At 54.4% G+C, this 22,796-nt stretch overlaps 8 protein-coding genes across 8 annotated transcripts; 5 read left to right on the top strand and 3 right to left on the bottom strand.

Annotated features, from left to right (window-relative positions):
- Positions 1-279: 279 nt before the first annotated feature.
- On the bottom strand, positions 280-3,733 carry EV422DRAFT_520437 (histidine phosphatase superfamily-domain-containing protein). Its single transcript, XM_053069685.1, has 8 exons — positions 3,511-3,733; positions 3,405-3,437; positions 3,233-3,328; positions 2,171-3,150; positions 1,375-2,103; positions 1,196-1,305; positions 991-1,108; positions 280-916 (listed from the first exon to the last, which is right to left on the bottom strand). The coding sequence occupies exons 1-8, from the start codon at positions 3,554-3,556 to the stop codon at positions 452-454; spliced, it is 2,577 nt and encodes an 858-aa protein (XP_052928424.1). The 5' UTR covers positions 3,557-3,733; the 3' UTR covers positions 280-451.
- Positions 3,734-3,945: 212 nt separating this feature from the next.
- On the top strand, positions 3,946-5,107 carry EV422DRAFT_504517 (uncharacterized protein; the record flags this gene model as incomplete). The annotated part of the gene is made up of 4 exons (XM_053068436.1): positions 3,946-4,018; positions 4,197-4,235; positions 4,354-4,948; positions 5,017-5,107. 4 exons carry the CDS (start codon positions 3,946-3,948, stop codon positions 5,105-5,107), a joined length of 798 nt encoding a protein of 265 aa, XP_052928423.1.
- A 150-nt stretch (positions 5,108-5,257) lies between these two features.
- Positions 5,258-8,055, top strand: EV422DRAFT_324453 (uncharacterized protein). The gene is made up of 3 exons (XM_053066302.1): positions 5,258-5,682; positions 5,768-6,254; positions 6,330-8,055. Exons 1-3 carry the CDS (start codon positions 5,518-5,520, stop codon positions 8,000-8,002), a joined length of 2,325 nt encoding a protein of 774 aa, XP_052928422.1. The 5' UTR covers positions 5,258-5,517; the 3' UTR covers positions 8,003-8,055.
- Positions 8,056-8,865: 810 nt separating this feature from the next.
- Positions 8,866-10,233, bottom strand: EV422DRAFT_324411 (complex I intermediate-associated protein 30-domain-containing protein). The gene is made up of 5 exons (XM_053066301.1): positions 10,045-10,233; positions 9,821-9,967; positions 9,634-9,716; positions 9,370-9,555; positions 8,866-9,287 (listed from the first exon to the last, which is right to left on the bottom strand). Exons 1-5 carry the CDS (start codon positions 10,133-10,135, stop codon positions 8,973-8,975), a joined length of 822 nt encoding a protein of 273 aa, XP_052928421.1. The 5' UTR covers positions 10,136-10,233; the 3' UTR covers positions 8,866-8,972.
- A 614-nt stretch (positions 10,234-10,847) lies between these two features.
- Positions 10,848-12,006, top strand: EV422DRAFT_324384 (uncharacterized protein). Its single transcript, XM_053066300.1, has 2 exons — positions 10,848-11,859; positions 11,944-12,006. Exon 1 carries the CDS (start codon positions 10,986-10,988, stop codon positions 11,676-11,678), a length of 693 nt encoding a protein of 230 aa, XP_052928420.1. The 5' UTR covers positions 10,848-10,985; the 3' UTR covers positions 11,679-11,859; positions 11,944-12,006.
- A 1,079-nt stretch (positions 12,007-13,085) lies between these two features.
- EV422DRAFT_520426 (uncharacterized protein) lies at positions 13,086-14,596 on the top strand. The gene has a single exon (XM_053069684.1). It carries the CDS (start codon positions 13,207-13,209, stop codon positions 14,284-14,286), a length of 1,080 nt encoding a protein of 359 aa, XP_052928419.1. The 5' UTR covers positions 13,086-13,206; the 3' UTR covers positions 14,287-14,596.
- Positions 14,597-14,767: 171 nt separating this feature from the next.
- Positions 14,768-16,855, bottom strand: EV422DRAFT_493426 (uncharacterized protein; the record flags this gene model as incomplete). The annotated part of the gene is made up of 10 exons (XM_053067675.1): positions 14,768-14,883; positions 14,980-15,117; positions 15,194-15,320; positions 15,476-15,588; positions 15,727-15,839; positions 15,935-16,142; positions 16,205-16,278; positions 16,350-16,456; positions 16,524-16,681; positions 16,768-16,855. 10 exons carry the CDS (start codon positions 16,853-16,855, stop codon positions 14,768-14,770), a joined length of 1,242 nt encoding a protein of 413 aa, XP_052928418.1.
- A 1,410-nt stretch (positions 16,856-18,265) lies between these two features.
- Positions 18,266-21,641, top strand: EV422DRAFT_520420 (SPX domain-containing protein). Its single transcript, XM_053069683.1, has 5 exons — positions 18,266-19,596; positions 19,665-20,030; positions 20,102-20,597; positions 20,684-20,944; positions 21,021-21,641. The coding sequence occupies exons 1-5, from the start codon at positions 18,430-18,432 to the stop codon at positions 21,218-21,220; spliced, it is 2,490 nt and encodes an 829-aa protein (XP_052928417.1). The 5' UTR covers positions 18,266-18,429; the 3' UTR covers positions 21,221-21,641.
- The last annotated feature ends 1,155 nt before the right edge of the window (positions 21,642-22,796 follow it).

The following is a 22,796-nucleotide window of genomic DNA, read 5'->3' as shown; positions in this document are numbered from 1 at the left end:
GTACAGGGTTGAGTGAGTGGCCCTCGCCGTAGATATGAGGTGTGTGAGGTGAGGTGAGGGTGAGCGAGTGTGAATCCGCAGCCTAAATGACCCTGTCCGTGTCCTCTCCCTTCTTGCCCTTCCGCCGAAAAAGTCCAAAATGGAACGGAATCGAACGCCTCGCGCCGCAAATTGTCCCAAGCCCCGGATATGAAGATCCGCCTTTTCCGTACGAGAAAAGGACACGAGGGACACATAGACAGAAACAGAGTATCAGCGACGCACATATAAACTGCATGTGCATATTCATCGCACCGGACATCTCGCTCTGTCTACATAGGTGTATTAAAGTGTTATATGAAGGGTGATGAACGCACAAAATGAAACATCGACGACGGAAATACAACGGCATCAATGTGCAGTGTTGACCTCGAAGTTTCTGCTCTACATGGCTCTATGAAAAATCCTATCTCTACTTAGGCGGCACCGGGCTCCCATTCATCCTCGGCGTAAGGTATCCCAACGCCTCATCCAAACTAACATGATCGCTAATCCATATCCTCGGCGCCACACTCAACGAATGCTTACTATCCAAATGCAGATCCACAAGCTCGGCATGATGCGCTCCCTGGCTGAACCCAATCCTTAGACTATACTCCCTCGCCAACTGTTCGTCATCCTCAGTCCCGAGTCCGCGTGCACGTTCATAGAGCTCAAACGTGATTTGGGTGAGGTAATCGAGCTCGTCGACTTTTCCTATGCGGGTGGGCAGGCCGCAGAGGAGAACGATGTTCAGTAAAGCGATGATTTTGGACTCTTTTGTAAAGTAGAAACGCGCGCTGGGTTTGGGGCTCGAGCGGGCGAGTTGGAGGTCGGCAACGAGCTGGCGGAGGAGGGCAACGGAGGAGAGGACGCCGATTTCGAGCTTTTCTTCGTTCTGATTTGGGGGAAAGGGTGAGTCCTTTTTCGCGTTCGTGTTGAGAGATGAGGTACAGCTGGTTGGATGTCTACCTCGATTCCGTATTCCTTTGGCGCAACGAAATCAAACATGGCTTTTGATTTCGCGTAAAGCTGTTTGACTAGGTCGCTGCCCTCTGTTGCGCCGAAAATGGTCATGCAGAAATCTCGGCTGGAAAGAAGAGGAACCCATCGTCAGCACTCATTCTCGATGAAATTGGAAGCGACAGCGGCAACATAGAGTCAGGACGGTACATACTTGTGTATCAAATCATACTTCAACGAATCGTACAGCTCGGAGATCTTTGACGGATCAAACGATTTCCGCTCCACGTCACAGAAGTCCTTCATCATCTTCTCCCACCGTTCCTATACGACACACCCAATACGCCGTAAGCCACCTGGTCTCCTCTTCGCTGCAAGCATGAATGAGCAAACCTTGAACAGCATGGGCGTTTCCGAGCAACACCACCGTCTTTGAATCACATCCACATCCAATTTGGTAAACTTCTCCCTCATCACGTTCCGCAGTTTCCTCAGAATGTCGATAGTCTCATCCAGCTCCGCCGATTTGGCCGCGGCACTATCAACGCTCCCATCCTCTGTCAACTCCTCCCCATTCAGAATCCTCTGAATTCGACCTTTCAGGCTCTCCGTCTGTTCCTTCACCGCATTCGAATCGTCCAACATCTCCTTGCTGACCACTATGATATTCTTGGGAACATCGTCGAGTTTGAGGAAATAGCGGACAAAGAAATCGGCGGTGGCCGTTACACGCTGCTCGGAGCTGCTGTATATCTGCACGTCGTCCAACAGATCCTTGTTGATGAGCATAAGATCCTTGCGATAATTCTCCCCAATCTCCTTAGTTTGATGCCGGCCACCGTGTGTAAACTCTCCACCCCACTTGACGATCAATTGCACCTTTTCCAGTGTTTTATTCGACTTGTTGAACTGAGGTTTGATCTGTGCTTTGGTACCGGAAAACCGAGACTTTGCTGCAAGGACCTCACGTAGCTGTTGGAGTGTGGCCTCGTCCTCAGATTTGGTTTCGAGGGCGATGCGGCATGCTTCGGCGACTTTGTTGAGCTGTTCGAGTTTTTTGAAGACTACTTCGCCCTCCTGCCCGTTCAACAGATCCACAAAAGGCTTGCTACCGAAAACAAACTGGAGAATGGGAGTGGGTTAGTCATGCTCAACGATGATCAGCAAAGAACTAGTCGATGATGCCCACCTTCATCTTCTGCTTCGGTGTTCTATCAGCGTGGCGCATGACAGAAAGGAAAGCTTTGAGCTTCCACTGGTTCTCAATGCTTGGCTCCTTATTCAGTTTCCCAGGCTTCAAGGTCGTCGTATGCTCCAAGAAAATCTGCCTGAGCGTCGAGCAGCACTTGTCATAATAGTCGTCGTTTCCCTTGACGAAAGACCACCCATTCACGTCGATAACGTAGGACTTGCCATCCGCACGCAAGAGATCGAATCCACAGACGGTTTGCCCGAACGCTACAGTGACTCGCTTGGCCATCTCCTTTTCCTCATCCGTCAGGGCCGTGATGTATCGGACCTCTTTGCCCTCAGCATTACGGCGCACAACGCCGTCCACCACCGGCGATTTCCGTGTCTCAGCATGCGTGTAGCGGTCACCGACAGTGTACACTTTCACATCTTCCGCGTTGTCCACATTCATAAACTCCTCGTAGATGTAGGACCCATCCCGACGGATATCCACCACGTCCGGGCAGAACTCGCTGGACTTGTTTCCCACTTTCCTGAAAAGTTTCCGAACGCCTCCGCCCATCGCGGAGGAGTAATATATGTAGACGTTGTGATCTTCCCCAGATACTGGTTTCTCCACGAATGGCTTCTTGATAGTTTGATCTCCCACTTTGAGCGTATCGTTGTTGATAAGTTCAGGGACGACATGTGGCTGTGGATCCGTGGGCACTTTGATGCCTAGGTTGTCTAACCTCTCGAGGATGTCTTCGGACAAGAACGGGCCGTTCCCAGTGTGGCTGATCAATCGCCTAGGTGTTGGCACGCCCACTTTGTCGAGAATCATCAACACCAAACGTCGATCCCACAATAGTTGCTGCATCGGCAGATCGTTCACGCAAAACGGCTGCCGCAGCTTGACGTATCGAATAGCCTTCTCCAAAGGAAACCCACTGGAGAAGAACGAAATTAGGAAATCGCAACTTGGCCAGTTCTCAACCGCTGTTGGGAAGGGAGGTCAGAAATTTGTTCATCACAGTCTACGAGTGCCGGTCTCTACTTCACGAGCCGGTCGACTACTTACCTTCGTCCAAAATGACCTTATCTCCAAAAATGACAGCCTCAAAGTGTCCGGTGGATACAAGTCGGTTCAAAATATTCCGCATGGGCTTCGACCGGGCTGCGTGGGAAACCGTGAGAAAATTGCAACACAGACGCGATTAGACTCCAGCTGCAAGCATTCTTCCCCAACGCACCTTTGGTGTCCATGGCACAGACTCCTATGACCCCTGAGTACGTACGAGAGTGCTTAAGAAGGCCAGTTCACAGTAGGACCTTGCAAGAAAAGCAAACGCTCCATACATTTCGGGCCTCCAGGAACTGGAGACAATAGGTCGAAATCGCTCATGGCTGGTGGAGTAGCGACTTTGATAGACTTGCGTATTCGGAGCTTGAAAGTGCTGCTGTCGGTGGGGCGTATGGATGATACATCCGACTGCTGGAATGCGTGGGAAAATGCTTCGGTGACGGAGTTTGAACCCAGCACCTTGCATGCACGCGGGAGACTTGAATTCTGGTACGAAGTCTGCAAGTGGCGCGGCTTGAACGAAAACAGACCCAACCTGGGATTCTGGGAGCTCTGGGATCAGCAGACGTAGAAACTGCACAGACTGCCCACTCGCTGGCCATCTCACCACCACACCTACCAGCAGGGCCACACTCTCCTGCAACTCGTTGTCTGCGAGCTTCCGACAACAGGCATCCCACCGCCCCTTTGCAGTCGCCCATCGAGTCACAATGGTTTTCCTCACAGCAAGGACGGTCACCGCGCGGCTGCACCCATCCTTCGTTCAACGCATTGCGCCCAGAGGTACGTGAGCAAGGCACCCAGACAGATCAGAAGTGGAAATGGCTAGTGTATGCGGAATCCACTTGTATCTGCATGTTCCAAGTTGGAAGGCTGGTTGCCGTGTGAAGCTTGAGAAAGCCGAAGAGATACATCTTGAGTGTATCCGTCGATAACTGATATATCGCTCGCACTCTTTCAGCAATCGCACACCCAAGAGTATCTGCCAACGTGACAGCAGGTACGCTTCCCATAGATCCCCTTTTGCAGAAGCACGACTTCGTTTATCTCTGTAGACTCTTCCATTGTCCAAGCCGTGTGTGAAGTGAGCAACATCTGAGCGTCCTTCTTACTCCTAGGGTTCGCAACCGCCTCCACCGCCAGGCCTCTTGAACCGGTCCAGGACAAAGAGCTGCACGAATACGGTCGCTTCATCGCCTCCTGCCTGCCCAAGTACATTCAACAATTCTCCCTTTACAAAGATGAACTCACGCTCTACGTCGCGCCGTCTGGTCTCGTCCCCACCATGCTCTTTCTTCGCGACCACACCGCCTGCCAGTTCAAACAGATCGCCAACCTGTCCGGCGTTGACTACCCGACCCGCTCAAACCGTTTTGAGGTCGTCTACAACATGTTGTCTCTTCGCTACAACACCCGTATCCGCGTGAAGACATATGCCACGGAGGTGTCTCCCGTGCCCTCGATGACGCCTTACTTCCCCGGTGCCAACTGGTTTGAGCGGGAAGCGTACGACATGTACGGCATCTACTTTGTCAACCACCCGGACTTGCGGAGGATCTTGACCGACTATGGGTTTGAGGGTCATCCTTTACGGAAGGATTTCCCGTTGACGGGTTACGTGGAAGTTCGATACGATGACGAGAAGAAGCGTGTCGTTGCCGAGCCTTTGGAGTTGACACAGCACCTCCGTGCTTTTGATTTGCAATCGCCTTGGTGGGTTGCTTTTTTTTTAGCGGAGAGGTGTGCAACGGCAGCTTACTGACGTAAGTTATGAATTTTAGGGAACAAACCGGCGAAGGAACCCCGCAGCCAAAGTTCTTGAAGGAGGCGGCCAAGCAGGAGAAGAAGGACGAGGCTAAACCCGCTCGATAGGAAATGTACCTATAGCTCTATCCGCAGATTGCTGGAGCAAAGAGTGAGGCCTTTCATATATATCCAATTAGACTTCATGACAGAATGTGAACGGAGTTTCCCTTGAGATGTTTAGGATACGAGGCTTCGAGGCGTGCGTGAGTGTGCGACGCAGAGGGAGGAGGTGATTATGAAGTTGCAGTATGATATGCATGTTTCTTGAGACTCGTGGAGCCTTGGCTGCCCTGGACGTGAAGATTCACCTGGCGTGGTTGTTGTCGCGTCACCCGGCGGCTAAGCAGATAAAAATGCAAGCGACCTGACCGCTCGTCGCATTTCGCAGTTTTTCCCAACTGCCGTTGCCTTTGTTCGAGAGACTGACACCAGTCCCTTTCCCACTTCCACCTGTTCGCCCGAGCTACTAACACGCCATGGCAGCCTCCCGGGCGTCGTCCATGGAGTCCCTGGGCGGTTCTCCCGCTGTCACCTCGCGGAAAGCCTCATTGCACCAGCAGCAATCCGTCAGCAAGCCACTCCAAAAGGCACCTTTTGCAGATAACCCTACCCATGGCGTTGTGCCACTGAGTGCCACAGAGGTATGTATGGGCTCCCTGGTATCGCATCGTCGTCCGTCGCAAACTTGCTGGAAACCCTTACATGTCCATTTTACTCCCTCCGCAGATATTCCTCCAACGGCTGAACGGCTGGGCGCAGCTCGTCAAGCGTCTGATCACCCAATTTGAAGCCGTCATCGAGCACCAAAAGCGCATGGCCGAGAGCTACAGCAAGCTCGCCCGGGACTTTCAAAGCCCCGTTCGGACGCGGGACGGAGAAGCTATTTTCGGGCCGGACGAAACCACCCAGTTCCTCTTCCAGGGCCTGCTATCCTCGCACATCCAGGCCGCGCAGGAGAATACGGAAGCCGCAGAGTTGCTGGATCAGTACCTGTTACCGGATCTGAGGTCGCTGCTGGCGGATCTGAGGAAGAAGGGGGCGGATACGGATCGGGAGTGGACAGGGTTGGATAAGGAGCTGCAGCATGATCGGGAGACGTATGTGAAGCTGGCGGCGCAGCTGAGGATTGCGCTGGCGAGGCATGGGGGGGAGGCGTATAGTGGTGTGGAGAAGGAGTCGAGTGCTTGGAGGGATCCGTGGACTGTGAATAAAAGTATGTGTTTTCTTATCCAGAGCATTCGGTTGGGATGTCGAAAGGACTCCCTTGCTCATGATATATCCATTATAGGCCTGAAACGACATATCGCACTTTGCCTCCACAAGCAAGACCACTACCGCGCCACCCTCCTGAACCAGCAAAAACACTTTGCGACCTTCGAATCCAGCATCGTGCAGACCCTGCAATTAACTCTCTCCACCTTCTTCGACTGGCAAAACAAAGACCTCACCAGCGCACAAGCCACCTTCCGTAAGCTGAAAGCTACCCTGAGCACGCTGGACGTCGCAAAGGACTGGCAATCCTTCAGTCAGCAGCATATCGATCGCATATTACCGCCGGACGCCGTCAGCATCACGGAGGATATGATTGCGTATGAGGGGCAGAGCCACCCGCTGATACACTCGACGAAGGAGGGCATGATGTACAAGAAGGACTCGACCATGTTCCGCAAAGCGTGGAAGGAGGTCATGGTGGTCGTCACCACGGCCAATTACCTGCACGTGATCCCGAGCGCGACACCCACGCCCTCCGCGAACGCCAACAGCCCACTGGTCTCGATTTTAACGGAGGAGGAGGAAGTCGCGGCGCAGAACAAAGCATCTGAACCGGAACTAAGCCTCTACCTCCCCGACTGCGTCGTTGGCCCGCTGATGATGAACGAGAAGGAGCCGGAGGAGTTCTTCATACAGGAGAAGGCGGGCGGCATGTTTGGCGGGGAGAAGAAACATAAGTTTAAGGGCGCCAATATGGATCAGTCGGCGACGTGGTGGGGATACCTGTCCGAGAGGGTGCGGATGGCGAAGCAGATCACGGGGTCGGCACAGGCGCAGGCGTCGCCTGTTACGCCGGTCACGCCGACCTCGAGCAATGGGGCCCTTGAACGGATTGAGAACGCGCAACGCCAGCAGGGTGGTGCGGCTATTGATCCGTTAACTGGCGCGCCGTTGGCGACGGCTAGGGTACAGCAACAACGGTCTGCGAACCCGGATCCGCTGGGTGCAACGAACCGCGTCGCAACACCGCAGGGTGCCAAACCCGTAAGACCTACGTCTGGAGCCCCACAAGGCCGACCGACCGCGGTTGCGACTGCCGGGTCCCGGCCACGACCCGCCGCATCAACCGCAGCAGCAGAGAACGGATCAGGCCCGAAACCACAGCGAGTGGCAGATGTCCCCGTGAAAGTAGTAAAACGCGCAACGCCACCCTCCTCCCCACGCGGATCCCCACAACCACCACGCTTGGTCAAACCCAGCCCACAAACCATCCAAACCCAACCCGCAGATGTCCGCCAACCCACGTTTGCCACATTCCCGGCACCACCCAAACCCGTCGCGGTAGAGTCACCCACAAGTCCCTACATCCAACCCCCACCAGCACCGGAAGAACAGCAACCACAACAGGAGCAATACCACCACCAAGTCGAAACAGACTCAGAACCCGACTCGGACATCGAACCCGCACGCCCCTCCCTGACATTCACAACAACCGACCCCTCCCTCTCACTCTCCGCCCAAATGGAAGCTGCTCTCAATCCCTCATCTACCACAACACCAAACCTCGCAGACGACGAATTACACTCAGCCCACTCACAACCCCATTACGACCCCTGGGGCTCGACCGCGGTCGCGACGGATCTGTGGGGGGCGAGTGCGGCGTTGAAGAGTGAGTTTGCGAGCGCGAAGACGCCTACGGGGAGTGGGATGGAGTTTGAGGAGGATTTGGGGGGTAGTGCGTGGGCGTAGTGGGGTCTGGGACGGACGGGGATGTAACAGGCTGGGGCTGGTGGGGATGGCAGTCCCCATTTTTTTTAGCGCTGTAGGATATCATTACCATAGCACCTGTACTGTATTAATCTCCATCTCGCTGCTCTCCCAAGGCCGAAGTCGGTGCAAAAAACTGAGCAGCAACCCCGTCGAGGCCCTCAACCTTTCTGACATGTGAAAAGGGCGACGCGTGAGCCTTGAGAAGGGTGACATCGCCGAAGGCTGCAAAGTTGGAAACGAACAGACATCCACCCACAACGTCAAAGTTCCCACACCGACTATTCATAGTACGTAGTAGTCCCATAGTCCCGACCAACCGACAGCAACGATCCCACGATCCCACAATGCCGCCCCCAACCACCCTCGAAGCACGGTCCTTACACCCAATCCCACACCGTGCACTCCCTTCCCGAGTGCCCCGCCCCATTTCCCACCAACCCATCCCTCGCACCTCCGCAACCACAGTACCACCACGGACACCACCACGGACACCACCACTCGACGCCACACGCGTGCACCCCGCCTGGGTGGGCCACAGCGGGGGTGATCGGAGGGGCCACGGGGCATCCGGACTTGGGACTGTGGAGGGGAAGGTGTGGAATGCTGCGGTGATGCATCCAGCGTTTGCGAGTGCGAGGGCACCACCACAGCAGAAGAAGTGGGTTGGGAAGGCTAAGTTGTAATCAGAGGTGCTGCGGGAGTTGCTCGATCGGAACCACGCAGCCATTAACCACATCGCTATTCTTACGAAAAACGTTATGGATATCGATGCTGGGTGGATATGGGAGAGCTATATACATGCAAAGTGAGTTGGGTGGTAGCCTAAGGTGCTGAGAATCTACGGAGATCCGCCGACTGGAAGGCGCCAAGAGGGATTGTCGCTCAGAATCTACCAAAGTGGAGCCCGTTCTCCACTACGCCGAAAGGAGGAAATACGCTCATCACCACCTCAATTATCACCCCCCTTTCCCTCCTTCTCCGGCCAAATCCGAATCTGCGCCCCGAGCGCCTCCCTCAACGTCTGCCCCCCCTCAACCTTCCTCAAATTCCCCTCGGGGTCAATATACTCGCCCGGGTCCAGGATATCGTAATCGCCGAACGTGCGTGTAGAGTTGACGGCCTTGACCCAGTCGAGCTCCAACGCGTAGTCGCCCGGCTGGCGGACGATGGAGAACCCGACTGTTTTTATTTTGGAGCGGTCCATCGTGAGTTGCCGTTTTTGGACGTAGCCGTTGCTGGTTAGGACGAAGTCGCGGAAGGGGATCTAGGATGGAGATTTTGAGGCTGATGGGATTAGCACAGATTTTCGATGGGGGGATTAGTACAAGGAGAGCGCAAAACCTCACCATGATAGTCTCCCACTCCCCCGGTCTCTGAAAGTACAGCCGATGCTGCCATAGATACGTCGGATAAATGCTATCAGTTTGCAGATTCACAAACCATTGGCGTTGGTCGCCTTTTGCGCGGATGGCGAGGTAGCGGAAGAGGGTGGTGTCATAGCGCGGGTGGTGGAAGAGGGTTAGGGGGCGTTGCTGGTAGTGTGTTCGAGGAGAAAGTTAGATGATAGGTTTCAGGCGAGTTGAATGGGCAGGCAACGCCGTGCTGCGTACCTGTGATCTTATTCCAGCATAGCCACTCCGTTCCAGCTTGGCACCTTCTGGTATTTGCGTTGATATTGATCCCCAAAACAGTGCTAGTCGTAGGAGGCCCAGCCAGTCAGTTCAATGTCTCACCCTGCAGGCCACTCGCTGAAAACACCAACGCCCCTTCTCTCATCTCCAACTCCGCCCGACTCACCAGTCTGTTGCGGCGTCAACCCCCAATACGCCTCCGACAAGCCCCCAATATCCGCATCAGAGCCGACCACCCAGTCCTGCAGATCGTTCACGGTCGAGAATTGGAACAGCGGCATCTCCTTTTTCCAACTCGTGTCGAATTTTATTGCTGTTCGAATGAGTGAGCAGTAAGTGGATGAGGTAGGTGGGAGTGCGTTTCGGTTGCACGGGCAAATGTGTATGTACCTGCGACAGCCTCGTCGGCCACGTATTTGAACGACCGTTTGAAGTATGAGCTCATGACCCGTAGGCCGTCGGCCATCCTTCCTTTCGACATCTTTCTCGTATGTGCTCTATAGCGAATTGTCTATTTTCGATGTGGTCGTATCGAAGTTTTCCTCTGGTCCCGCTGTTGGTCCCAAATTCTCTAGTCTGCGTTCTGCGGCCTCTATTCCTCGTCTAAACAAGTCTTTCCGTGTATCGGCACTATACAGTGACCGTGAAATTCCCCCTTGTTGACTCCAAGTATATATCTATCTTCTTTGTCTCTTCTGACAAACGCCGGCGGTATGTGTTTTTCGTTGAAAAGTGTTCGCTAGGCGCCGTGCCGTTTTGAAGTGGTTGCAAGAGAGAATCAGACCGCCCATATACAACAGAATGACCGGTGAGCAGCTGGTACCAGCGCCAGTGCTTGCTCGGTGTTGAAGGGCGTTTGGGTATACGGGAGACGAAGTCCTGGGTCTCAATGTCCATGTGGCCGAAGAAATTCGACGTTGCGCCCGACGTTTTCCTTTTTGACCCGTATTTCTTCGGACGCGTGGAAAACGCAATAAGACTAAAAAGAGGTTGGGCCCCAGAGAGATTCGAACTCGCGGTGCATGCGGATGATACGACTTCATGATTGAGAACCGAGTCGCCACCAGGATAAGCTCTGCTTTAAACAAACGGGTAATGTAGAAGCGCGCTTCGCCAGCCAACTGGGAGCTAATCATCATCAAACACGAGTGGGCGCAGCGAGGAAGCGCAGAGGAAGCGAGGATGGGTGGGAGCGAGGAAGCAGGTCCAAGCGGGTCTCGCGCGCGACAAGCTTTCCCACTTTCGCCCCCATTTTCCCACGCTCAGATCTGAAGGACGACAACGACAACCTCCGACAACTCCCATCCTTCTCTCCCTCTTGCTAGCTTTCGATGCCTAGCACCACCAACTGGTGGCAGGTGCCGGGCGTCATCTTCAACAACTTTGGTGCTTCTGCAACCTCTGCCGGCGGAACGCTGATCATCGAGCGCGTCAACAACCATGCCGCCTCAACCACCGCTCAGTCTCAAAGCTCTCTCGTCAGGCGAGCGCCGCTGGTCCCAGTCTCGAACCTCACAGGAGTCGTGCTGGGTCGCGCGCGTTCATCCGACTGGCACCGCTGCGACGGTTTCTGTTTAACCGCAGACAAGCCAGTCGCGGAGTGGGTATTTGGTAGCCAAATCATCTCGGGTGACCACGCTCGTATCTTCTTTGCGAAAGGACAGGTGCTACTCGAGGACTTGAAGTCCAAGAACGGCACTTTTGTCTGCAAAGGCGTGACCGAGTTCGGCAAGCCTTTGCCTCCAAAGCTTGCTGCGGAGGCGCCTTACACACTCGTGACCGGCGATATTGTCGTCTTGGGTGTGAAGATGGTGGGTGAACCACTGGTTGCTCTGAGAGTTACTTGGGTGCCCAAGGCTAGCCCTCTTTCTGCTTTCCCTGCTCCTTGTACTGCTCCCGTTGCTACTACTACTGGTGTCGTTCCTATGTTTGTTGTTGACAAAGTCGGCTCGAAAGCGGTAAGTGCATCGAGCGATATCGAAAGTATCCTTATCCGTAGCGATGCGCGGCGCAACAATGCTTGAGGTTGAAAGCGATAGCGATAGCGAGCGGAGTGAGCTTCGAATCTTCTGGATTCATTGCGAACAGAGCGCGCCATCTGGTTCTTCTTCTCGGAGGAACCTCGCTGCACGAGTTTATACGAGTCTCACCGCCCAACATTCTTGTTCGCAAGCGTAGCTAGTCGGGTATCGCTTCTCGCACATTGTACTTTGGGGGTTCACAACTTCGCACATCACTCATTCTTGTAATCCCTCACTGGATGAACTCTCTTCTCAATTTCTCAATTAGATAAGCGACGTCTCAACCACGGCAGTAGCACCCAAACCGGCCCTCCCGGAAGGTGCGTCTTCACGGACGGCTCCTCCCATCCCTCTTCCTCCCCGTCCTTCCTCCTCTTCCCTTCCTTCTCGTTCAGCAGCCTCGCTCGGAACGACAGAGTACGGAACAAGAACCGGCGTCTTCAGCGGTCAATCCCTCCGATCCTTCAGCGACGACGTCGCGGTCCCGCTTCCGGCGAAGTGGAAAGTAGCGAGTTCGTCGACAAACACAACGACTACAAAGGTCGGACTCGTAACGATACCCGCGTCGAAGCCTATGGCGAAAGCTGTAGCAAAAGTGGCGAAAATACTAGCCAAGACCAAGCCTACAGCCAAGATCATCGAGAAACTCAGGAGGACTCCCAATAAAGCCAAGCCGGTCGCGTCGTCACGCTTAGCACGAGTATCTAAATTTCTAGCTACTCTACCTCCTCTACCGAAACGGGTCGATGGCACCATGACGCAAGAGGTCAAGGATGCAAACATTGAAGGATGGTACGTAAGGGGGAACGACAAGGCCAGCAAGTCAAAGAAAGCTTTGAGAAGACTACGATACATGCCGACGGAGTCGAAGGCGACCAAGCGCCGGGCGAAGCAAGAGTGGGAGGAGGAGAGAAAAGCGGCGGTGGAAGCAGAGCAAGAGGGCAGGGAAGCTGCGGAGATGGAATTGCTGCCGGCTCAAGGAGTAGCGGAAAAGCAAAATTCGTCATCCACCGCAGTGCAGCCTCAAGGAGTACTGAGGAACCAATCAACGTCCACGGCAGTGCTGCAGACGAACGGAGCAGCGGACAAGCCATCATCATCATCCATCGCCGTGCTGCCGACCCATCTAGTGAAGAAGCCAGTATCATCGACGGCAGCACCGCAGGCGAACGGAGCTCCGGAAAAGCCATCGGCATCCAAGGCACCGCTGCGTGTTGTTAGGCTTGTTGACTCCCCAGTGCGGGAAGCGCCCAAGGTCAAGAAAACTCGCTCTAGTGTCAAGAGAGTCGCGCTCACATCGGACGGTCTGGTTGCCGCTGGACCGGCCATCAGACAAGTCGCGCTCACAACAGACGGTCCGGTGTCCGCTGGACCGGCCATCAGACAAGTCGCGCTCACAACAGACGGTCCGGTGTCTGCTGGACCGGCCATCAGACAAGTCGCGCTCCCACCCGTCAGACAAGTCGAGCTCCCACCGAGCGGTGCGGTTTCCGCCAACCTTCTCCGGGGCGTGGTAGAGCATTATGCAAAAATGAAACATGATATGTACCTGAGCCACATCCGAGAATACGCCCCGGACGTCGACTACATGGACACGCGCCACATGCATCACACCCTCGACAGCGTGCCCCACAAGGAAACCGACACCACCTCCAAACACGTCTGGAACTCCCGCACCGACACCTTTCGCAGCCGCTCGATGTACATGACGCCTGCCGAGCTCTGGTTAAAGATTCAAGGCGATAAGCGCACACCGGCCAATCACGAACCGATACCCTTCCAGCTCCCCCGGCCGCGCACTATACCCGGGAACGCTACCGATAAGCACAGAAGACTAGCCGCAGCCCTCTGGGACATGTTTCACCCAGGCCAACCGCAACAGCGCGCCAAGAAAGCGACCAAGATACGCACGATCACCCGCTCGGTAATCCATACCCGCACCCTCCCCCCAACACCCATCACCATCGACTACGGCGACCTCTCCCCCACCACCCCGAAAGACGCACAGTGGGTCGACATCTCCTCCGACGACGACGTCGTGATCGTCTCCGAGACGCCCGCGCCCGCTGTTGCGATCACGTCGCGTTTGGAGTCTACTGTCACCATCTCCAGCGCCAGTCCCTCCGCTTATTCTTCCAATTACCCCGTCACGCCGGGCCTTACACCAGGTGCTGCTCACAAGACGTACCCGGCAATCACATACCCCGTGCCCCATATCGTCGCACTCCCGACACCTCCCGCCAACCACCTTAAGCGCACCCACACCGGCCACCCCAAAACACAAACGGAAATTATTGTCATCGATTCGGACTCTGACAACGATCAGGATAATATCAGTAATGTCGCCGATATCGATGACAACGCACCCTCATCGGACTCGGCGCCTGATTCGTCTTCCAACGACGATGGTGGTGATGATGATGTGGTGATGGAGAAAGCGGGTAAATTGATGCGTGGGTTTGAAAGGTTGAAAAATATTTGGACGCCGCATAAAGATAAGAAGGCGAGGGTTGATGATGGAGAGACGGAGATGGAAGACGGGCATTCGATGGAGGACGGGGCGGCTGGGATTGGGGAGTGGGTTAGTGGGGTTGTTGGGGAGGGGAAGTGATGTTTTGGATCCATTTTTGAACGGGAAACTTGCGACCCACGACTAGTGATGGGCTACTATGAGCGCTGGTCAATTTCGGCGGTGGGGGGTTCATTTTTGGGAAGAGACAATTCGACTTGTTGGGAGTTTGAGTATGGTTATGAAAAGATGTGATGCTGGAGAATACCCGCAATGGAACCGAAACAGAGGCGCCGATATGAAAAGGCTTTTCGAAATGTGAATGTATAGCGTGAGGTTCTCAGTCTGCCAGTTTGTTGTTGTAATGTGTACATTTCTAATTGAGTGACTTTGGTCTGAGTGACTTTGGACGACGCAGCCTTGTATGTTTATGGGACAACATGTACTGGGGATCAGACTCATTGGATTATATACAGTAAAACGCATGCCAGCACGAAGTCCATCCCGCGCGCCGTCGTCTCTCACCTCTCGAGCCGCCTCATGTCTCACATCTCCCAATCCCCCGACATCCCATCCTCACCCATCAAAAAGACATATCAACCCTCTCCCGCATCCTCTGCCTAACTTCACTAGCCATCGGGTCCAAGAACCCCTGCCTAAAATACTTCACATACGGTTCCAGCGATGTTTTCTGGTAATCTAAAAAACATACGCTGTGTGTTACAGGTGCTCAAGACGACACACCCACACCCACTATATCGCGCGCAATGGTCTTACCTGGGATTTTTCGACGACTCTCGGCTTCGATATAGGAGGGATTGTTGTTTTTGGCGCTCCACGCGTTCAACTCGTCGAGCAGGGATTGGATGGTGGGGACCGTGAGCGGGTTGAAGGTGTCGCATTGCGTTGGGTCGATTGGGACGCATACCCTTCCTAAAAATTCATATATGTGAATACCCAGGTGCATTGTAAAAGTGAGTGAGGAGGGGTATGGAGAGGCGATTTTTACCAGTCTTCGGATGCACGCAAAACGGGGCCTTCAGCAGATGATTCAACCCAATGGAGACGTTGGCGTCGAGGCGCGGGTACGTGTATCGGAAGATGATTGCGCGGTCGGCCGTTTCGAATGCTGCGCCCTGGTATGGGTATCATAGCATCAGTTTCGTGGCATCATTCTTTGATCCGCGCAATCATCCGTCATATCGATATCCGCCACGAAATTCGCGCGCAGGGTGCAGTACTATGGGGGGAAGGCGGGAAGGATGTCGGAAAAGGAGAGTAGAGACATTACCTTCTTGCCCCGCAACTCGCCCACGATCCGATTCCACCGCTCCTCTGAGGTCGTTCCGGAGTCGCTGTCGGGGGTTTCGTCTGTCCATTCCTTGTCTAGTCGCGTTCTCATTTCTGTATTCAATTCAGTGGGATGAGTAGGAGCGCATACGGGAAGCCCACAAAAGAAGAACACGATCAGAGATTTCCCAGGCTAAAAGGTTCTCCGTGCGTATGACGTTTCTGGTCTGGCTGAGCAAAGTAGGAGCTTACCGTGATCGGGCACAAGCTGCAACAGCTTCATCCAATGCTCGCGACTCCCAAGCACGTCCATATTCAGCAAAATCGTTTTCGCGAAATGTTTCTTGAGAACCGCATACGCCCGTCTACAATCCATAAACCAAGACAAACCAAAATCAGATGGAGGGCAGTTCTTTGTGCCAATCTGGGCATCACGCCACCCCGTAATCACAAAACTCACACAAGACTCGGATGAAAATTCCTCTCATCCATCGGATCCTCATCCCCTTGTCCCCTCTGATGATATCCACCTTTGACGACCTCGAGGTACGCCACGACGGCGGAGCGAGCTTCGGGGGACATGGATCGGGCGCGTTCGTCGGCGACCCAGCAGTGCACGCCGCGACGGCCGCTGTAGACCCAGAGGAGGTGTTTGAAGCCAAAGTCCTCTGTTTATGGGGAGGGTGTGAGATTGGGAGGGGTATTGGAGGGGGGAGGTGGGGACGTTTACCGGTGAGTGCGCGATGCAGGATTTTGATGGAGATGGTCATGAAGTCCCAGCATTTTAGGCAGATTTCGGCGCCGCTGGGTAGGGAGATGGGCAGGTTTGAGGTGTGCAGCTCCGCTGTAATCCTATTGAAATGGGGGCTGCTCACCTGCAGCATGTCCTGATATCATCGTAATCCGTCATGTCGATATCAAACACCAGCTCCCTCTCCCGTGGTCGGAACGCCGACGGTCCCACCGTCTTCTTATCCTTGGGCTGAGAATCACATTCCCATCAGCTGCGTTCTCTCCAGCAACAAAAAAAGGAAGTAAAGTGGGCGTACCGCGATATTGTACACAGCGCCGATATCGATCTTCACGGGACACAGTCGGAGAATCTCAGATTTGAGCTCGTCAGCCGTTTTGTACGACTGGAAACGGATGTAGACGTCAGAGGCGAGGGTGAAACTCCATTCGCGGTTTGCAAAGTAGCCTTTTGACACTGGCAAAGGAGAAACAAACAGAGGTTTAACATCCCCATTGCCATGTCCCCCAAACACGATAGGTGTCTATCGTTTTCACACTTACTCTCGCCATAAGCCAACCACCGATAAAAGTCCGTGAACGGAAACAGCCGCTGATAAAAGATATGCAGCCAGCTCTGGAACTGCGCCATCTCGCCGTTCGTGCTGGCGGACGGTTGTGCCGGCGGTGGTGGTCGTCGTGCTATTGGCTCGGATTTCATCATCGCTGCTGCGGCCTCGGCTTGTGAAGCGATGGCCTCGACCTCTATATCCATGAGATCGTCGTCATCGCCGTCGTCTATGAAGTTTTCGTCGTCGGAGGAAGAGGAGGAGGACGGGTGAGGGGGTTCTAGTTTTACTTTCTTTGTTGGGGATGGGTCTGTGGGATTTGGCGCTGCTTCCGCCTGTTCTGTCGAGCTTTGTCGCTTTGTCCTGCTATGACTCTCGGCATCCCCATCGCCTTTGACTACTCCTTCATCCACTGCTGGCTCGTCGTCGACGTCCATGGCCATGTCCTGGGTCTGTGTTATGAGTTGAGTGGCATCGTCGTCCTGCGGGCCAGCGGGGTCCTTGTCGGTTGTCATTTCTCACAGTAAGACGAGAGGCAAGTCCTGCTCCTATTCCGTATCAAAAGACTGTATCGTTGCGGGGGGCAGCAGAGGCGGTAGGCAGGGGTGGAAGACGAAGGGAGCGTTCTGTGGGTAGCGTTCTGTGCGTTGGTTGAAAGGCGGGGTGTTCAAGTCCAGAATTCAGCGTCGGACGTCCGAAACGCGCGTGTCCGAACGTCAGACAGTGTCATAACCCTATCACCGCTACTTGATACCCTTCTTTCCTGCCGTTTGCTCCTGCTGGTGGTCCTCTTAGGGGGCATGTTCCTTTCGCACGTACCTAGCTCCGCCAAGTAGCTTCGATGCACATCCCATCCCTTCCTCAGATGAATCTTCTCATAAGGAAAGACACAAGTACACGAGATTTTTGGTTTCACAATCCGTCACGACACAGCGAGGACAGAGAGCGGCAATTGTCTTCAGGCCATGACACTCTATATGTTTGATAAGAAATGTCGTTGAACGTCGTCACTGTTCCAGCTGAGATGTGTTGGTGTGATTTGTCCTTCAATGTAGCCACTGGCGAGCTTGATGCGCTTCTTCAGTACGTTACAGGCATTTACAGCAGCATGCGATCAGGAATTTCCGTACGAAGATGCTGTTCGCCAGGTCACAGCGGTATTTTAATCTGCAGCGCCTTTTTATGCACATGGCAACGTAGTTCGTAGACAATGCTTCCCGTCGATGGATGAGTACTAGACACAGCAAGATAGCACGCTCTCAGTGCCTACAGTTCTCAACGGCCGTCTTCAGCTGATGAGTCGATTGCTGGCAGAGTCATGCGGCTGGGAGACGACTAGTTCTATGTCCCTTCCCCATGTCATGCTAGTATGCATATGGAGGGTTTGGGTATGTGGTGTCGAACGGGAGAGACGGGGAGCCCGGGCGGGCGTTCGACAGCGCGACTTCATTGTTGAGCGCTGTCATCGCGGCTTTTGGTGATCTCGTCGGGCGTCGTCTTTGTTGTCTTTTTCAGTTCCCACGCCGGAACCCCTGAGAAAAAGTGCCCCACACAGTCCTGAATTGACGTTTGCATACATCTCTCCACTAGACGGGTCTCTATTTCCGCGGAGGACCGTCGTTCTACCCAGCAATAGCACCCGAACTTCTAGCCCAGCATGAAATTCTCGCACTCCATCCAGATCAACGCCTCGCCAGAATGGCAGGAGAACTACCTCGCATACTCGCAGCTGAAGAAAGCCATCTATGCCATCGAAAAAGCAATGCTCGGGTTCGAGCGCTTACCTGCTTCACCGAGGGACATACAGGTCGACAACGAGAACGACGAAGGCTCGCCGGCCGTTGAGGAAGCTCAGCCACTCCTATCGAAATTGCCAGCCGAGGAGGGCAACGCATTCTTCGTCAAAGCGTTGGACGAGCAGCTCGAGCGGATAACAGCCTTCTACACCAAAAAGGAGCGAGAGCTGACGTCTTTGGTGGACGAGTTAGTGACGGACGTTGCAACAGCGGAGGACTATGCGAAACCACAGGCGGATATCGAAAATGGGCTCCTGGTAGAGGAGCCCGCGGTCGAAGGAGACGCCGTCGCATCGGTGGGGCCGACGCAGTCGCCAACATCACCGGGATCGTCGACCTGGCCTCGGAGAGGTTCCGCTCCTGTCAACCGAACAGGCAGCCCACGGTCCCGCATGTCCGGAGTCTCCTTCACGACGCAATTGTGGGCCTCGAAGGCTATGAAGCCATACCGAACCCGCTTCGCAAAGCGTGCCATCGACCTGTTCATCCTTCTTTCCGAATTGAAGGACTACATCGAGCTGAATTACACAGGGTTCAGCAAAATCATCAAAAAGTATGACAAAGTGACGGGTAACAAACTCCGCCGGCAATATATGGCCACGAAGGTCGAAGTGGCCAAACCATTCCGCGCTCAATCGAAAGAAGCCCTCAACCAGCAGATCAACCAGATTGTCGAGATGTATGCGACGCTCCGCACAGATGGCAAGATCGCCCTAGCATGGACGGATCTTAAGGGAACATTGCGGGAAAGAGTGATTTGGGAGAGGAACACGGTCTGGAAGGACATGATCGAGCAGGAGCGGAAGAGGGAGACGATAGCGCTGCGGGCACAGTCGAAGACCGGGAAATCAATTTATACCGAGTTCACTTTGTTGGGTGTGACCATTAGGATATCTCGGGAACTGCTGCAAGTCGTGCTTTGTCTGGGCGTGTTTGCGTTCTTGTTGCTGTACCCTACCTTTGAGGCGCCGGAGCAGCGGAACTGCTTGGCTATACTGGTCTTCGCCTCATTGCTTTGGGCTTTTGAGGTATGCTGAGCAGTTCGTCTACTGGTTCTTCGGTGCCTCTCATCTGACCAGCATCCCTGCCCTCATAGGTCCTTCCGTTGTTCATCACCGCCATTCTGGTTCCCTTCCTCGTGGTATTTCTCCGAGTGCTCCGCACACCCGTCATCAACGCAAAAGGGCACATCACCGACTACAACCGCATGACAGCCAAAGACGGCGCCAAGAAGATCTTCTCAGACATGTTCGGTCCTGTGATCATGCTGCTGCTCGGTGGCTTCTCATTGGCAGCAGCGCTCAGCAAGCACAACATCGCAAAGGGACTGGCGTCGTTTGTCCTGGGGAAGGCGGGCAGCAAGCCGCAGTGGGTGCTTCTGGCCAACATGTTTGTGAGCACATTTGCGAGTATGTGGATTAGCAATGTTGCGGCGCCTGTGTTGTGTTTTTCGCTTGTCACCGTAAGTAGGATGATGGTTGTAAGTCTCCGATTCCTCCCAGCCTGTGCTTACTCAGCTATCCTTCCTCACAGCCCATCCTGCGCAACCTCCCTCTCGGCTCCTCCTACGGTCGCTGCCTCATCATGGGCATCGCCATGGCCGCCAACGTCGGCGGCATGGCCTCCCCCATCTCCTCCCCCCAAAACATCATCGCCATCGGAACCATGAACCCTGCCCCGTCCTGGCCGCAATGGTTCGCTGTCTCCCTCCCGGTCGTCATCATCATGGACCTGATCATCTGGGGCCTCCTCCTCGCCATCTACCGCCCCTCGCAAACCGAAGGCGCGGCCCCCGTCCAGCTGTTTGGCGCTGAGAATACCTCCAGGAACTATTTCAAGGACCATCCGTTGGAGAGGAAGCAGTGGTATATTATTGCGGTCACATTGGTGACGATCTTGCTGTGGTGCTTTGGGAGCGGGCTGGAGCAGTATTTTGGGGATATGGGTGTGATTGCAATTATACCCATCGTTGCGTTCTATGGGGCCGGGTTGCTGACTAAGGATGATTGGAATTCGATGTTGTGGTCTGGTGGGTTCTTGTCCTTGCGTCATTGTCAACTTGTCACTCAGGAAACATGATCTCCGATTGCTGACGCCAACTTTTCATCCCCCCAGTCGTAATGCTCGCCATGGGCGGCATAGCCCTCGGCAAAGCCGTCGACTCCAGCGGCCTCCTTCTCGAAATCACCAACGCGCTCACCCCGCATCTCGCCGGCATGTCCGTCTTCAAATGCCTCGCACTGTTCTCGGGCCTGGTCTTGGTGGGAACCACGTTCATCAGCCATACGGTCGGCGCGCTGATCATCTTGCCGATTATCTTGAAAGTGGGGGCTACGTTGCCGGATCCGAGGGCCAATACGCTTGTCATGGCTGCTGGTATGATTTACATGTCCTCATTTTTGCATAATTATCGCTTTTCGCAGCTGAAATAATTTTCGATCTCGCATCACAGCAATGATGTGCTCAGGAGCAATGGGCCTCCCCGTCTCCTCCTTCCCCAACATGAATGCGATATCCCTCGAGGATTCCAGCGGCACGCCTTGGGTGACCGTCGGCGATTTCATCAAAGTCGGGTTGCTGTGCTCGGTGGTGGCGTGGGTGATGGTGTTGAGTGTCGGGTTTCCGATTATGGGGATGGTGGGCATTCAATGAACAAGGGGTTGGAGATCCCAGATCAGTGCGTCGAAAAGCCTCCGACGACGTTGGGGAGGATTGGACGGACGATCTCAAATCTCCCTGCCACGGGCACCATTTTACATAGACGGGTCTTTACAACGAACTACTGTATACACACATTCTACATCTATCTATATTTTCCTTCGTCTTACTTTGAGAGGTTCAGCTGCTGCTGCAGATGGAGAAGAGCATAATTAGATTGACCACTCCTGACCGAACAAACAGGCTATGGCAAACCGCAAGCTATAGCCTTGAGAGCTGTCGACCCCAGCGGTGAATGTCAATGAGAATAAGAACCCAGGAAGCTCCCTCTCGCGATCTTGGCCCTTCTCATCTGTTCACTGTTGTTGGCGGTTGTTCTTCTTTTTGTCAACCCAGGAACGCTGCTGTTTCCGGGTTGGCCTGAAAAATCCTCGAGATCTTGCCAAACCTGTCAGTGCCAAACCCTGTCAAAATGGCACCGCTGTCAGAAACGGGTCTGCATGAGAAGGAATCAATCGACATTGACCTTTCTGGCGAATGGAATTCACCCACTTTTATATCGCAATCATTTATCAAGTGGGAATAATTCGATGATTCCCTCCTTCATGTACATGTAGGGCTCCGTCCGCGTTGCAGCCATAGATCTAGAATACGTCGAGCATCACGGCACTTTCGAAGAATGCGTGCATTCACCCATCGGCTGCCCATAACCGACCTCCTTGTCCACCGCTTCTTTCGGCTAAATGCTGCCGTATATCACCGGCGGAATGCTGGTGGATCAATAAATTTGGCCCGGAGGGTTGGTCGGCGGTTCTTGAGTAGCGAGGTTTCGTCGTCGTCGGTTCCTGGTCCGGTGGCGGAGGCGATTACCCATGGCGAACAGGGGGACAAAGCAGTGGATGCCCCACTTACCACACCGACAGAAGCAGCAGCAGCAAACCTCTCGGTGCCGACAGGGGAGGGTGCAGCGCATGGTGGTGCGTCGTCTTCGGAACGGACGACGCACGCCGAACCTGGTGATAGGGCTGCGACTGGAACCGATGCTCCAGTAATACCCACGCCGACAGAAGCCGCAGCGGCAGCTTATCGCTCGATGACAGCACCCCGCGCTAAGAAAGAAGCAACCGCTGCACTCACCACCGGACTGCCCGACAAACGGGCTGTTGACCAGTACCTGGCCGCTTCGAAGGCGGATGTCAGTGGCGAGCGGGGGGGAAAGTCGTTTCCATCAACGGAAGATGCATCAACACTAGTTCGGCACCGACAGGAAAGGAAAAGGGATCCGGCGGAGGGGGCGTTGTTACCGATGCAGGGTGTTGATGGGTCCGATGGTGCAACGCGAGGGAAGGAGGGGAATGGAGGGTTGTCGAAGGCGCCGGATACGGTGGATTGGGCTGCGGCTTTGGCGGCTGTGGGAAAGAGTCCGGTGCTGGAATTTGAAAAGAGCGATCGGAGGCAGCGTAAACACTGGAGGGGGAACTTATTGCGAACCCCCGCAGAAGAGGCAGCATGGGGCCGTGAGGCAGAACAGAAGATGCAGGTTGGGAATGAATTGGAGCGGAGGCTGGGT

The sequence above is a fragment of the Fimicolochytrium jonesii genome (assembly GCF_025526975.1).
Source record: "Fimicolochytrium jonesii strain JEL569 chromosome Unknown EV422scaffold_4, whole genome shotgun sequence".
In the NCBI taxonomy this organism is placed as follows: domain Eukaryota; kingdom Fungi; phylum Chytridiomycota; class Chytridiomycetes; order Spizellomycetales; family Powellomycetaceae; genus Fimicolochytrium; species Fimicolochytrium jonesii.
Note: the sequence above shows the minus strand (reverse complement) of the source record. Positions and strands in the feature narration are given on the sequence as shown.